Source organism: Hylobates moloch, unplaced genomic scaffold (genome assembly GCF_009828535.3).
Source record: "Hylobates moloch isolate HMO894 unplaced genomic scaffold, HMol_V3 SCAFFOLD_18, whole genome shotgun sequence".
In the NCBI taxonomy this organism is placed as follows: domain Eukaryota; kingdom Metazoa; phylum Chordata; class Mammalia; order Primates; family Hylobatidae; genus Hylobates; species Hylobates moloch.
In genome coordinates, this window is record NW_026652293.1 from 12,721,237 (window position 1) to 12,737,297 (window position 16,061).

Sequence of the window (16,061 nt, forward strand, 5' to 3'; positions counted from 1 at the left end):
GCTGAGGCCAGCGGATTGCTTGAGCCCAGGAGTTCAAGAGCAGCCTGGGCAACATGACGAAACCCTGTCTCTATTAAAAATACAAAAAACTAGCTGGATGTGGTGGTGCATGCCGGTAGTGGGGAGGATCACTTGATTCTGGGAAGTCGAGGCTGCAGTGTGCCATGATTGTGCCACTTCACTCCAGTCTGGGCAGAATGAGGCCCTGCCCCCTGCACCCCCAAAAAACATCCATGGTGCCTTGGAAACAAGGGAAGGGGCGTCCTGGGTTAAGGCCCAGCCACGGCCAAGGCTGGGAGTCAGGAGAAGGGAAGGAGAGTGATGCCGGGCCTGTGCCGCCAACCCTGCAGACATTGCCAACCGGGTGCTGCTGTCCCTCTTCACCGTTGAGATGCTGATGAAGATGTACGGGCTGGGCCTGCGCCAGTACTTCATGTCCATCTTCAACCGCTTCGACTGCTTCGTGGTGTGCGGCGGCATCCTGGAGGTCCTGCTGGTGGAGTCGGGCGCCATGACGCCCCTGGGCATCTCCGTGCTTCGCTGCATCCGCCTGCTGAGGATCTTCAAGATCACCAAGTGAGTGCCGGGGGCGGCTGGCACTCCCGGGTCCCCGGCAGGCACCACGGGCTGGTCTGGTCTACACCCGTCTCATTTCCTGGGGTCTGGGATCTGTGCAGGTTCACCAGTGGCCCCTTGCCCAGACTTCCCTCCCTCCTTGAAATAACCTCCTTCTGTGAAAAATGAATCACTTCCCCACTTTGAATTCATTTCTCTGTTTTTTTCTTACCATAGTCTATGGCAGGGCAGGGAGAGGGGGTGGTGGAAAAGAGAAAGGAAGAAAAGAAAAGGGAAGATGGGAAGAGGGAAGGAGGACAGGAAGAGCTGTAGGGAAAGGGGTGGAAATAAGAAAGAAGGAGGAACACAGACAGTCAGGGCCTTTGTGAGGTGGTGAGGGAAGAGGAGAGGGGTTCATCTGCTTGCACTATTTATCCATCACTTGCATGAGCTGGGTACTGTGCTAAGCACAGTGCATCAAGGGTGCGCATGAGAAAAGCCATCCTTATTCTCACAGGGTTTCTTGTCCAATGATGGGACCTAAAGTTAATCAATAGTCGTATTAACCAGTGTGAAATTACAAACAGACAAGTGCTCTCTAGGAAGGAGAGAGTGGGCATGCAGCCATGAATCCAGGGCCTTCCAGCTCCGAGGCAGCCCCCTCCCTCTGTGTCACATCAGTCCTGAGTCTTTCTCCCAAGCCTGTCCACACCTTGTGGGCCCCAGTGAGAGGGTCTGTTTCCTTCCGCCTTGCGCCTCCTCCTCCTTCAGATATTGGACATCGCTGAGCAACCTGGTGGCATCCCTGCTCAATTCCATCCGCTCCATCGCCTCCCTGCTGCTGCTGCTCTTCCTCTTCATCGTCATCTTCGCCCTCCTGGGCATGCAGCTCTTTGGGGGAAGGTATGACTTTGAGGACACAGAAGTACGGCGCAGCAACTTCGACAACTTTCCCCAAGCCCTCATCAGCGTCTTCCAGGTAGGCTCTCTCTCTGCATGTCCCTCCTTCTGCACAGTTGCTGAATCCTGCTTCTTGTCCTTCAAGATCAAGGTGGGCCTCACCTTCTCCAGGAAGCCTTCTCTAATCTGCTGGTTGAGTGCAATGTCCTTCTCTGGGCTTGCCTATCACCTGTGCTTCTCTCCATTGTAACACTTGCTTATTTGTCTCCTTCACTGCAGCTGCACCCACTTTGTCTGATTAGTCTTTGTTTCTGGTTCCTAGCACAGTGCTGGCCTACTGCAGGATAATATGACTGGGTTAGGGATGGCCTGGGAGTCCGGATGCATGCCTTCATGTGCTACTCAGATCTCAGGGCAAAGTCAGATAAGGGGAGTTTTCCTCCCCAAGGCTGAGAAAGCCCCAAAGAAACGCAAACCATTTCTCACTCTGCAGGCACGACACAGCCGGTTCACTATCAGCCACCCAAGGGAGCATGGCTGTGGCCCAGTGAGAAGCTTTCAGGGCCCCTGGCCTCCTGGAGGAGTTTTCTTAGTGTAGACATGGAAACATTCCTCTCTGGAGTGGCCCATATTTCATGAGTGACACCTCCCTTTTGTAACAGTGAGAGAGGCAGTGTGTGATCGTCCGTCGATCCTCTCTTTCTTCCATTAGCCCCACTGGCTGGTCAGGCCTCGGGTCTTTCAAGAGACTTGACTTTTCACATGACTTCTAAGGCCAGAATAACAGGAGGCCTGGGTGGGTGCAGCACAGTGAAGCCCAGGGATTAGGAACAGAACAGGGAAGTGGCGAGCCCACAGTCCAATTTCTTGTCCATAGAGAGCAGCGATAAGCTTCTAGATCATTGGAATAGGGGTTTTGTTTTGTTTTTTGAGATGGAGTCTCGCTCTGTCACCCAGACTGGAGTGCAGTGGCACAATCTCAGTTCACTGCAACCTCCATCTCCTGGGTTCAAGCGATTCTCCTGCCTCAGCCTCCCAAGTAGCTGGGATTACAGGTGCCCACCACAATGCCTGGCTAATTTTGCATTTTTAGTAGTGATGGGGTCTCACCATGTTGGCCAAGCTGGTCTCGAACTCCTGACCTCAAATGATCCACCCATCTCGGCCTCCCAAAGTGATAAGTAATAGGCGTGAGCCACTATTCCCCAGCTGGAATAGGGGTTTTGGAGAGAGCAGGGGCTGGCCACCCGGACTGTGGAATGAAAAGAGGGAAGGTCTGAGAGAACCACAGAGTTGAAGGAGACCTTCAGTCAATGCGGTTCCAACAGAAGACTCTCAGGCCCCTCTGTGTTCCCGAGCCCTCGTTCCTCTCTCCACACAGGTCCTGACAGGTGAAGACTGGACCTCGATGATGTACAATGGGATCATGGCCTATGGCGGGCCGTCCTACCCTGGCATGCTCGTGTGCATTTATTTCATCATCCTTTTCGTCTGTGGCAACTGTATCCCCTCGGGAGCAGGGTGCAGAAAATAGCTTAGGGAGGGGGTGGGGGAAAGGGCTTAAAATGGGGGTCAAGGATGTCCAGTTTCTAAGTAGCCAGGCCCTCTGGCTGGAGGGGAGCTCCCAGGCCCATGGGGTAGCGGGTAGGACATAGCAAATGCAGGTATAGCTGTAGGAGAATTCTTCCTGCCAAAAAGATTAGAGACTCACAGGGATGTTTGGCTACAGCTGGGAGGAATTAAAAGCCCAGTAAGGTCAGTGAGCCTAGAGCAGTGGGAAGGAAGGACAGAGTTTGCTGAAGAGCATGAAGATGGTGGGACAGCCTGCTCCAAAGGTTCGGAGGCAGGCAGGAAGCCACCAGGACCCTGTGGCCGGGATGATCAGTCTGAGTGCTAGGACCAGAAGGATGGAGCCAGAACAGGCTGAGAGTTGAGAGGAGCAGATATGAGGGTAAGGTGGATGGGGCTGGAGAGATACTGGCAGTGCCTGAGGCGTCCTGGTGCCTGCACCGTGGAATGCGATACTGTGGGGAGTGGGGAGGAAGGGCACCATTGTTCCCTGACTCATGCGTGCCTCGCATGGGTCTCACTTGTTTTGCCTCACTGGCTCTCCATGCAGCTCAGTGTGGGAGCTGGGACCAGTCTGGACAGGAAACGGATGGGATTCAAGGCCACAGGATTCAGCCTCCTTCCTGGGTACTCTCAGCAGGCAGGCTTCCCTGAGGGCCTTCCACTATGTCCCTGGATCCACACCTTCCCATGGGTAGCTCTGGGAGTGGAGTTAGGTCGTGCCATATGCAGGCAGACAGAACTCCTGTCCCGCAGGCTCCCTTCCACCTACAACCAAAGGCTCCTTAGCTAAACCCGCTCAGACATCCTGCTCAATGTCTTCCTGGCCATTGCCGTGGACAACCTGGCCGAGGCAGAGAGCCTGACTTCTGCTCAGAAGGCCAAGGCTGAGGAGAGAAAACGCAGGAAGATGTCCAAGTGAGTGCTTCCTTAGCAGGAGGGGACCTGGAGTGCTCAGTCGTGGCCATGGCCTTCCAGCCCCGGACAGGGCCTCCCTGTAACCCAATGATCGGGGCCCTGACATGGTGACACCCACCTCAGTGGGCAAACTTCTGCAACCTGCACGTGGGGATGGCTGAGGTCGTTCCCTGCAGGCAGGAACAGAGACAAGTTGGCCTTCTGGACAGACAGGCCTCAGGATGCAGAATGCCAGAGCCTCGGAGCCCGGCCAGTTGGGCAGGGTTCCCCTGGGGAGGGATCCTGGGAATTCCCCTCCCAACCCTGTCACTGAGTTGCTATGCTTCTGGGAGAGAGTTGTTGCCCTTTGCTGAGCCTCAGGCATCCTCTCTTCTGTGAAGTTGCCATTGGCTTCTCAGGTTCTTCACAATTCTCTCCATCTGTGACTTTGTCAGTGAATTCTTTGTAGCCTAGGACCCTCCTCCGGGAGTGGAAGCAGACTGGTGTTCTAGACAGTGTTTCTCAAACTCTAACTGCAAACAGATCACCTAGGGATCTTGTTGAAATGCTGGTTCTGTTTCAGCTGGTCCAAATAGGATGGGGTGGGGTTGGAGTTCTACATCGAACAGGCTCCCAGGTGGTGCCCATGCTGCTGGCTGGAGGATTATGCTTCAAGTACCTAGGTGCTAGACAGAGTCCTGCTTCTTCCAATGCCCATGCCTACAGGAATGGGACACCCATTACTGTGGAGGCAAGATGGAAAAAGAGGGATCAGCAATGGAGTTCAGACATTTCTAAAGAGTTGGAGCCATCTTGGGCAAACCATGCTTCCACTCTGTGAATCTTGTATAAACCCAGTACAAAGCCACACTCCACCCATTCACTATCAACCAACATTAAACGTGGCTGACCAGTGAGACACTGGTAGCCATGGGCCTATGCTGTGTGTCGGGCCCTCTCACCACAGCGAAGGGACTTGCCTGAGCCCACTGCCCTTCCCATTTGGGGGCTGATGCCACTCCTCCTACAGATCCCCTGGAGCCCTTGGTGTGGGATCCTCCTGAAGGTGTTGTCAGGCTCAGCAGATCCCTGAGAACTTTCTGGTTTGGCTTCCACTTTGTGTTTTCTAACTCAGGGGTCTCCCAGAAAAGTCAGAGGAGGAGAAGTCCACGATGGCCAAGAAGCTGGAGCAGAAACCCAAGGGTGAGGGCATCCCCACCACTGCCAAGGTGAGCACCTCAGGTGGGGATGTTAGAGGCAGGCTGGGGGCTCTTCCAATCCGTGGTTCCCTTCGTACCACAGGATACAGGTGGGGTAGGGTGGGGAGGTGGGAGAGTTATCAGCCAGGTGAGGGCATCTCCCTGGGTACGACTGGAGGGAGAGCCAACGAATCCATCTCCAGGGACTCCTGCACTGAGAGGCACAGACCTCCCAATCTGGGAACCAGACTTCCCCAGCGTAGCAGCTTCCCACTCCAGACCAAGGAGGTATTTCCTCTCCCTGACACCCGCTGTTCCACTGAGAGGCCCAGATCAGCTTCCACCGTTGCTAGCCCTGCCCTGCTCGTTCCCGTCTGGCTGTGCTCACCATTCCTGAAAACTGAGGAAGTGGAGATCAAAAAGTCAGGGAACCGGGCCCAGAGGGGCTGGAGGTCCTGGCCTGGGAAGCTCAACTCTCTTCTGGAGAACCAAGCAGTGGGTGCGTGAAGATAGAATCAGACAGGCCAGGGCAGGCTCAGGCCTTGCCCCGTGGGAGCTTGTGCAAGTTGTCTGGCCTTGCTGGGCCTGGCCTCTCATTTGTAAAATGGGGATGATCATAATATTCCTTGTCGCTTAGGCTGTAGGGATGATTAAGTGAGCTGAATGCTAACAGGCTCTCCAGTATATGCTCATTGAGGGGAAACCGCAACTTCCTTTTCATTGTTATAGTCATTGTGTTCCTTTCTACAGCTGAAAATCGATGAGTTTGAATCTAATGTCAATGAGGTGAAGGATCCCTACCCCTCAGCCGACTTCCCAGGTGAGGATGCTGGAGACCGGACTGGAGCAGGGTGCTGGGGTGAAGTAGGGGTGTGCCGGTCCTGAATTCTCCCCCTGGGCAGTCTCTTGTGTGTCCCTACCCGGACCCCTCCATGTGGAGATCAGAACACCGGAGACATCCCTTCTGTGCCAATAAGCCATCTGCCAGCTTGTCTCTCTCAACAATGCACACAACAGAAAAACCCATACATTTTATTTTCACGTAACTCAGCAAGTATTTATTGAGTGCCAGCTATGTGCCTCAGTGCCGAGGACTCAGTTTTCAAGAAGCACAGGGACACATGGGTATACAAGTCTTCTCTGCCAGTCATGCAGAATGGATCATAAATGAGGACACGCCCATCTATGTCGTGATGAGGCAGATTACTCACTATCCAGTGTCCAGTAGGGCTGGGGGCCGGAAGGATACAGGGATGAATAGAACCATGACAGGCAATGTGGGAAAGTCCAAGAGGAGGAAACAATGGTGGGGTAGGGGGAGCATGGATAAGAAACAACCGTGGATAAACCACAAACATCTCATAAATGCAAATAACCAGTGACTGCTGCAGAAATCCCATTTATCTGGACCAAGAAGAGGACAAGCAGAACCAGGCTGAATTAATCTTACCAGGCCACCTGGCAGAGCCCTGGGGCCCAAGAACTCTCTGAGTCCTGGGTCCTTCAGAGCACCGGGTCAGTGGGGCAGTTTTAGGTCTACTTGTCCCATCAGCTGATCAGCTACTTGTATGTCTACTTATGGAATCAGCTGATTAGCATCTGTTTGCCCCAGTGACTCTAAGCTCCAGGGGGACTTTTGTGTTCCACACAGCACAGTGTTTGGCTCAGAAGAGGCGCTCAATAAATTGATTGAATGAATGCATGAAAGAATTTTGCAAAGTGAAGTATGGGTAGCATGGAGCTGGTATAAGTAAGAATAATGTAATTTCTTCAAATATCTACCAGCAATGAATATTGGTGTTTTAGAATAACTCATTTTAAGTTGTTTCATCTAACAGTTATCTCCTATTAGGTGGCAGTGACCTGTGTGCAGGTGAGATGGTGGCTGACAGGAAATCTGAGGTCGGGGACAAGGAAGGGGCTGGAAAGAAGTGAGGAGAGGAGGGGTAGATGGGGTGTGCGCTGGACAGCAGAAAGAGAGTCTTACCAAGGGGACTGAATGTGTTTATATCCTGCTTCTTTCTAAAACTAGTTTGAAATGGCTTACAGGAAAAGATATGTGCAATGAAATTAACAAACTGGGCATAGGCGGAGGAAGTAAGAAGGCAGGGGAAGGATGCAAATACACTAACTCAAAGAATTAACGGTCTCTGCGATTAAGCGTGCAATGTGTCTCTGGGGTCTGTGGCAGGCTGGGTAAGACAGGAAGTGTCACATTAGGACACTCATTCCGAGGAATAAGAGTTTTAGCTTCTCGGGGGGACAGAAAAATTGGAATGTGACTTGGTGGATTTGAGAACCCCTACATGTGGCCATGATGGAGACAGTAGAACCCAGTAGCTCTTGGCTTCCCTCAAGGCCTCTGCCAGCGGCCAGGAGGGTTAGGAAGGAGGTAGCTGTCAGGGGAGGGAACCAAGAGAAACCCCCGCTTTGAATAGTGCCCCCACCATCTGATCACGGGATTCTCCCACCCTGGGAGCTGAGGATTTCGGGTACTCAGCTTCCTCGTGAAGTCATGAGACCCAGTGAATGTGCTTGGAATGTCTGTCTCTTCATCCCCTATCCCCTGCCCGCATCCTGGGGACTGGGTGAAGCTCAAGAAATTCTGATTGCTTTTTTCCATGCTGGAAGTTTCTCTGTGAAGTTACTAGTTTTAAAATCCTAGCCCAGGAGAGGATCACAGAGTCCTTTTATTTCAACAACCCTCCTGCCCGTTGTCGGTTTCACAAATTGGAAAGCTGACGCTGAGGAAGGGCACTGACCTCTCCAGCACTGCACAGCAAGTTAGACGCAGACCTGGGACTAGGACCCAGGTCTCCTCTTCTGAAGCAGGGTTTCCCACTCCATCCCCCAGCCTATGGATATTTGAGGCTGTGTGGATCGAGCCTTGAGACACAACATGCAGCCACAAAGTTACTTGGGCTTGCTCCTAGTCCCACTTCTGGAAGGTTGTGGGCTTCCCTTACCTACCCTTGACAGCTCAAATCTGCTCACTGTGAAGTAAAGGAGATGCCCGGGCTGGACTCTGCCAAAGCCCTAGGGTCCCAAGTCAGCCTGGTACCACCTTGCTTACTGGCTGCAGGGGCTCCTAGGAGGGCTCTGAGCACAGAAGCCACGGGCATAGCAAAGCATGGGAAGACACCCCTAATTCCTCCCTCTCTCCTGACAGGGGACGATGAGGAAGATGAGCCCGAGATCCCGCTGAGCCCCCGGCCACGTCCCCTGGCTGAGCTGCAGCTGAAAGAGAAGGCCGTGCCCATTCCAGAAGCCAGCTCCTTCTTCATCTTCAGCCCCACCAATAAGTGGGTGCCCCTTGGCTGCTGTGGGGGTGACTGATGCGGCTCTCATCTGCTTCCCTGCCCTAGAAAAACCCCTGTCTGACTCTCCATGCCTACAGTTATACTATGAGAAACTCAGTGTTTTAGCTTAAGAGCTTGTGCCCTGTTTAAAATGCTAGTATATCTGGGAAAAGTAATACTGTAAACCTTATGAGTTATTTACACCTAAGAGGGACCTGTTTATTGATTCCTTTCTGAGAGAAGAGCTTTAGATAGGTCAAGGGGGAGAGAGCAAGGGAAGCTACAGTTTTTATCGGTTTCATAATTTTACACCTTTAAACTACACACAGGCCATAGTCTCTGTGGAGTTTCATCTGTCTGCCTCATGGATAGAGACCAGCCTGTCCCATTTTCATTTGATGGGAAACCTCAGGGTGGTGCCGTAATTGCAGGAAGGGGCAGGTGATGGGAGGGGCTTGGCTGGGAGGAGGAACTAAGGCTTTAGAAACAGAGTGAGGGGTCAGGGCCCCCTGTGTGTCCAGCCGGAGGACCCTGAAGGTGCAGGGCTGCACTTCTCCACCGGCCAGGGAGGAGCAGGGGGTATATCCTGTGTTCCTCCACAGGATGGAGGCTGATGAGGCCAGAGCCTTTAGCAGCTCACAGCTCCCCTGCCCCCCCTACCTCACCCCACCAGGATCCGTGTCCTGTGTCACCGCATCGTCAATGCCACCTGGTTCACCAACTTCATCCTGCTCTTCATCTTGCTCAGCAGTGCTGCACTGGCTGCGGAAGACCCCATCCGGGCTGATTCCATGAGGAATCAGGTGACGGGCCTCACCCTCTCTGCCACTCAGCACCCCCCTGCCCCCTCCAGCCTCAGTCTGGTGCCCAGCGTTCAGCTATATCCTCTACGTGGTTACAGGCATCAGAGTTTCTCAGAGTTCAATTCCTCAGGGATAGGACTGCCCACTCCACCCCTTATGAGCGGCACAGGCTGGGGCACAGACTGGCTCTGACTGCCTGCTTTGATGCTGCTGCTGCTGCTGCTGATATTGTTGCCTCCTCCTCTCACTGGCTGCTTCCTCCCCTGCCCTGTCCCCAGATCCTTAAACACTTTGACATCGGGTTCACCTCTGTCTTCACTGTGGAGATTGTCCTCAAGGTGAGTGAGGGCTGTGGGGCAGCCCTGGGGAGGGAGTTTCCCTGACGTGGCTCCAGCTTACACACAGTGAACTCAGGGGCTGGAGAGAAGCGGAAAAGAGGTGGGGAGTGGCAGGAAAGACTCATGGGACCCAGCACACCGGGCAGGCCCACGGGTGTCTGGGTGGTGGGCTGGAAAGTGAGGGTCAGCCAGCCTGTGGCTCCCTCATCCGCAGAGTACAGCCCATGTCTTGAAGCCTCAGGCATTTTTCTATTTTTTCTTTTTAGACGTCGTCTCACTCTGTTGCCAGGCTGGAGTGCAGTGGCGCTATCTCAGCTCACTGCAACCTCCGCCTCCCAGGTTCAAGCAATTCTCCTGCCTCAGCCTCTCAAGCAGCTGGGACTACAGGTGCCTGCAACCATGCCCAGCTAATTTTTTGTATTTTTAGCAGAGACGGGGTTTCACCATGTTGGCCGGGATGGTCTTGATATCCTGACCTTGTGATCCGTCCTCCTCAGCCTCCCAAAGTGCTGGGATTACAGGCATGAGCCACCTCGCCCAGCCAAACTCCGGCATCTTTCTTCCATACAATTAGCTTAAGAGCAGACCTGGTGGCCGGGCACGGTGGCTCATGCCTGTAATCCCAGCACTTTGGGAGGCTGAGGCGGGCAGATCACCTGAGGTCAAGAGTTTGAGACCAGCCTGGCCAACATGGCAAAACCCCATCTCTACTAAAAGTACAAAAATTAGCCAGGCATGGTGGCGGGCACCTGTTCCCAACTACTCAGGAGGCTGAGGCAGGAGAATTGCTTGAACCCGGGAGGCAGAGGTTGCAGTGAGCTGAGACCCCGCAACTGCACTCCAGCCTGGGTGACAAGAGAGAGACTCCATCTCAAAAAGAAAAAAAAAAAAAAAAAAAAGAGCAGAGCTGGGGGAGCTGTGTGATTTGTTGTCCCTAGACCTCTGTTAACAGCAACTGGAAAGGCCGTTTCCTCTAAGAGTCCCCAGAGAAGTGACCGCTGCCCTGAGCTGGGTTCCTGGCAGCTCTGCCCTATCACGCCTTTTCCACACCTTATCCACAGCACGTCACTGCTCACCCATTCCCAACACAGATGCACGGGGTTCCAGCCATCCTGGGGGTGGTGGGCTCTGGGGGCAGAGGGAGGACCCTTCTGTAACTGAAACCCAGTAGCCCCAGCTTGCACATTCACGAACTAAGAGAGGAGAGGCTAGCCGAACCCCAGGAACAGACTCAGAGCAGGCTGTGGTGTGAAATCAGGACAGTACCTTATTTCGGGGCCTCAACTATCGAAGGAATTGAGTAGAGGGAGATGGTGGCTTCCTCGAGGTCAAGAAGTTTGTGGAGTTCGGGGCATGAGAGCCAGAACTTGAAGTTGGACAGGCCTTCACTGGGTAGAGATAGCTAGGGCGGCCTAGGACAGACAGTAGCAAGTGCATTATAAGGAGATCTGGGGACATTGCCAGAGAGGATAAAGTGGCCCCTTTGGGCTGGGATATATTGCACATACAGGGAGGCCTGGGTGCCGAGTCTGGGAAGGCAAATTAAGACAAAATCATATAGGTCCCTGAATGCTGGGAAAGGTTTCAACCCTATTCGATTTTAAGGGCAAAATGCATTTGTGCAAAGGCATGGGAGATTATTAGAGAATATATCAAAGAAGCTGAGAGGGGAGCAAGAAGGCAGGTGATGGGAAGGAGGTGGAGAGGGAGGAGAGAGGGCCCAGGACCCCTAGAGTCCTGGAGGGCTTTTTCAGCCTGACCTAGCAAGCCACAAGGCAGAGGGGATTGTCCAAGAAGCTTTCCAGGAAGGAGGAGAAATTTTATGTCCCACAGGAGACAGTGGGGCCAGGGCTCCCCCACTCTGTGGATCCATGGGAAAGGAGACCCAGGGTTCCCTATGGTATGTAAAGAAAGAGACTTCTGGCCCAGCTGCCCATGAGAAGTCCCCACGCTTCAACAACTGTGAGCAGACATAGGAAATGCATTTAGGCCACTGCAAGGAGTTGAGTGAAATATAGAGATTTCTGGAAGGCTATTGCCTCAGTAAGTGCTCTCCTGAGCAGAGGCGAGAAGCCCTTGTCTGTGGGAGACAGGCCTGTTCTCCAAGCTCCTCCATCCAGGCTGCTGCCTTTTTCTCCCCAGATGACGACCTACGGAGCCTTCCTGCACAAGGGTTCCTTCTGCCGCAATTACTTCAACATGCTGGACCTGCTGGTGGTGGCCGTGTCCCTCATCTCCATGGGACTTGAGTGAGCAGCGGCAAGGGCCAGCCCTGGGCACAGACCACCCTCTGCTCTGTGCCAGGGCTTTGTAGTGGGAGTCCCACCCATGTTGGTGGGCCCCTGCCACAAGAGGAGGGTCTCTCAGGGCCTCTGATGGGGGCAGGGGGTCCTGTGGGTTGTCACCAGCTGGAATGTGGGTTGCCACCGGCGAAGTGGGTAGCGCTCTGTTCTGGAGACTAGCAGGGGATGCAGAGAGGAGGAAATGGTCCCTCCCTCCCCAACCCTGTAGGGAGCACAGCCCCTGCCTTTGGGGCACTCACCGTCCGATGGGAGGGACGGAGCCTCTAGCCACCCACAGGGGAAGGCTGTCTTCTGTTTCATGACACACCCATGAGAGCACGGTCCAGATAGCAGGGGTGGCTCTGCCCTGCAGTAGGACACATTCTCACAGCTGGAGGAAAGGGAAGGGGAAGGTGGGAGTGTTTTCAGGCAGAAAGGCAGCTGGTGTGGAGGGCAGGATATGGCTGGAGGCTCCGCCGCAGACTGGGCTGGCTGGAGCAGGCTGCCCTCAGCCCCCTCACCACTGCCGCCCCCCCAGGTCCAGCGCCATCTCCGTGGTGAAGATCCTGAGGGTGCTGAGGGTGCTCCGACCACTCAGAGCCATCAACAGAGCCAAGGGGTTGAAGGTGAGAGAGGGCCTGGGCAGGAGCCCCAGAGAGGGATGGGAGGGGTTACAGGGGCCTTCTCACTCCAGAAACCTCAGCCCAGCCATGGCTGGGACCCCTGTCCCGTCTCCCTGGCCAGATAGGGGTGAGGATGAGGCTGGGGTAGCTGTGCTTCCCCACCAGCCTCTCCCCACCTCCAACTCATCAGGAGGCAGCAAGTCTTGCACTCCTGGGGTTTCCTCAGCTGGGCTAGCAGAGTTACCATGGGTGCACCCCCAGCCCCCATTGGCCCCTCTCTCCCCAGCACGTGGTGCAGTGCATGTTCGTGGCCATCAGCACCATCGGGAACATCGTGCTGGTCACTACCCTCCTACAGTTCATGTTTGCCTGCATCGGCGTCCAGCTCTTCAAGGTGAGCCCCTGCCTGCACGAGCAGCTGCCCCTCCCACTCCCAGCCCTGGTGCCCACTCTCAAGCACAAGGAGCCCCACATTGTGAAAACAGATGACTTTGAATGCACAGTTTTTCATATGAGAATATCTTATTTTGAAAAATAGGTCTTCACCACACCAAACACGTAAGTTTGCAGAAAGCCAGTAAGACATTATTACATTTAAATAGCACCTCGAGTTCCACAAAAGCAGCCCAATGATAATCTCAGAAACAGTCAATGGGCTTCTAACACTACTGAAATGGTAGCAGAGGGTCATGTGTCTATTGAGTTGAAATTAAAAGACAATTCAAGCCCTATCTCTTAAAGCTATTGTCATGCACTTAGAATTCTATCAAACAAAACAAGAAAACGGTTAGTTCGATGTCCATCTTTTAAATATGACTATGAAACTTCAGTCTATAAATACAACTCTCCTAAATCAAACTTTTAAGAGGCAGCCATCTTTCAATGATGGTTAATAGCTTTAAGAGATCTAATAAGCTAAAATGAAAACCTGACAGCAACTATCTTAAGCTCTTTTAAAAATTAAATACACAAGCAACACAACACGTTGTTGAGACTCAAAGTGAATTTGCTTCAACGGAATGCACGGAGTTTTAAGGCTAATATATGGCAAGTCCAGATCCAGTTTCCTCAGTGACGTCCATCCCTGGCCTCTTGGTTGACTGCTGACCACCGTTGCCATTGTATCTGCTCTCTCCCTATCCCACATGGCTTTTCCTTGGGGAGGGAGGCCCCTCCTCCCAGGGCCCTGCAGCCATTCCTCTCCCTTCCCACCCTTGCCCGCTTCCTCCCATCCTGCCAGGCCTGTGCCAAGCATACGCCCTATCCCAGCCCCACACTCCGCCTCCGTCAGTGCAGCTGGGCTGCGGCAGCCCATCTTGCTGGCTGGCATGTCTGCCATCATCCACATCTACCAGGAGCCTCTAAGGCTGGGAGTTCATCATCTCACATCCGGAGCCGACCTTATACTTTTCTCGCTTTCCTAGGAGAACACAGCTATTCAGTTCCTCTCTAGGAATTAGCCCTACAAAGATGTCCCTCCCACAGAACCCTGATTTCCAGATGTCTCTGGCTCTCAGATCATTTGCAGGACAGAGAAATTGATTCCTGAGTATACACCAACACCCTTGATACTTCCTGCATGACCCAGCTGCTCCTCCTATCACCAAAGCACGATCTTTCAAAGTCATAATTACATAACCTCAGTCAGTCTTAGACATGCAATGGCATCATCTTACAATCATTCATTCATTCAACAAACATGTATGGAGCATGTTTTCCATACTTGAGCCAGGGCCTCTGCTAGAGCTGAGGGCCTTACAAGCCAAATCCTCCCTGAGGGCAGGGAACAGGCTCTGAGAGAAGCAGCAGCGTGGAGCCCCCAGAGGACCTTCGGGGGGAATAGGTCTTGTTGGTCCCTGTCCTGGAGGGATGGGAGGGATGAGAGTGTTTATCGTGTCTGGCCACTCTGCCAGCTACATGCAGCCTTATTCCCCTGGCCCAGCTAAGGGCTGTCCACCTCCTGCCCCCCAGCCCCGTCCTCTGCCAGGCTTGGGTCCCCAGAATCCCCTGGGGGCAGAGTCTGTGTCTGCCTCATCCCTTTGCCTGGCCCCCTGCCCAGGGCTTGGTGTAGAGGAGGCCCACCAGACATGCTACCTGAAGGAATGAATGAGCCGCTGCCCTCCCTTTGGCTTCCACGTCCCTTCCAGACAAGCAAGAGCAATTGCCTGTCAACACCCAACTCTCGCCATGCTTTAGTCTCTCATTAAAAGACCCCCAGCTCCTGCCTTCCAGGAGGTCCTAGAAGCATAACAGTTCCAGTTGGCATTTGATGTCGCATTTGACTCTGTGGAAACACCACGTGCATTCCACGTCATAGCAGAGTCGAGCTTTGCTTTCCATAGTAAATTGGGCATTTGGTGTTAAGTGCCCAGACCCTGCCCAGTGGCAGCTCTATCCACTCTCTGCTTACCCCGAGTACCACCCGCCTCACCTTCACCTTCTGCTCCAGCAACCATAAAAAGGGCATGTGATAGGAACAGCATAGACCTGTGTGGCAGGGGCAGTGGGGGGGCAAGGGCCAGCTGTGTCTTCAACTAGTGCTGTGTCCCTGGCTGAGGCAGTTTCTCTATCTGGGTCTTTGAAGGAACTGCACCAGAATCCATGGATCTCAAGCCTGATTTAGCCTCCTTAAGACCTAGCCATCCTGCTGGGCACGGTGGCTCACACCTGTAATCCCAGCAATTTGGGAAGCCGAGGCAGGCGGATCACTTAAGGTTGACAGTTCAAAACCAGCCTGGCCAACATGGTGAAACCCCTTCTCACTAAAAATACAAAAATTAGCTGGGCATGATGGCACATATCTGTAATCCTAGGTACTCAGGAGGCTGAAGCAGGAGAATTGCTTGAACCGGGGAGGCAGAGATTGCAGTGAGCCGAAATCACACCACTGCACTCTTGCCTAAGCGACAGAGCGAGCAAAAAAAAAAAAAAAAAGACCTAGCCATCCACTGCTTTCCTTCAAACATGTTGTTCAGGGGCCCAGTCTGTGACATACATAAAAGGAGCAACTGCTCTGGCCAAAGTCAGTGCAGAGGATTACAGAGCCCCCCTACCTGGGCCTTGGGCTGGGACATGGGACCCCACTTGACTCTGAGACAAGTTGAGTCATCAGAGCCCAGCTGGGCTCCAACTCTGCAGCTCCCGCCCCACTGGCAGGAGGATGGAGGTGGGAGGTGGGCAGCCCCTCCTCCTTGTTCCATATGGGAGACTGCAGAAGGCCTCCTGCAGCAGTGGGGGAGGTGAGGGGCTCAGAGGCTCAGCTCCCCGAGGGAGGGGCAGGGGCTGAGGTGCACTCATGTCCATCCCCTCAGCCCATCGGGGGCACTCAGTAAATGCCTCTCTGAGGCACTGCCTTCTCGGTCTTGGCAGCATCTAGGCTGGGTGGGGAAGCCCTGGGGGAGCTGTGGGAATGAACGATGATGAAGAAAGGAGGCTGCTCTGGGGCCCTGCCCTAAGGGCGAGTTCATGCCTCTGAGAGGAAGAGACGAGCTCCTTTTTCCAGATGCCTGCCTTCCCTCCCCCCTTCCACTGTTCACTCCCAGAGCCCACTTTTCTATCCTGTTTCCATGACAACATGCCTCCCTCCCTCCCTCCCT

At 53.7% G+C, this 16,061-nt stretch overlaps 1 protein-coding gene across 1 annotated transcript in view; it reads left to right on the plus strand.

Moving 5' to 3' along the window:
* The window catches only part of CACNA1S (calcium voltage-gated channel subunit alpha1 S), a 73,114-nt gene that overhangs the window by 34,258 nt on the left and 22,795 nt on the right, over positions 1 to 16,061 (plus strand). The window contains exons 11-22 of the mRNA XM_032136480.2: positions 351 to 576; positions 1,327 to 1,534; positions 2,837 to 2,957; positions 3,828 to 3,942; positions 5,057 to 5,150; positions 5,871 to 5,940; positions 8,290 to 8,422; positions 9,093 to 9,222; positions 9,501 to 9,560; positions 11,703 to 11,809; positions 12,381 to 12,468; positions 12,752 to 12,859. Of these exons, the coding sequence (XP_031992371.1) occupies positions 351 to 576; positions 1,327 to 1,534; positions 2,837 to 2,957; positions 3,828 to 3,942; positions 5,057 to 5,150; positions 5,871 to 5,940; positions 8,290 to 8,422; positions 9,093 to 9,222; positions 9,501 to 9,560; positions 11,703 to 11,809; positions 12,381 to 12,468; positions 12,752 to 12,859 (1,460 nt within the window). The remainder of the gene's footprint in view (positions 1 to 350; positions 577 to 1,326; positions 1,535 to 2,836; positions 2,958 to 3,827; positions 3,943 to 5,056; positions 5,151 to 5,870; positions 5,941 to 8,289; positions 8,423 to 9,092; positions 9,223 to 9,500; positions 9,561 to 11,702; positions 11,810 to 12,380; positions 12,469 to 12,751; positions 12,860 to 16,061) is intronic.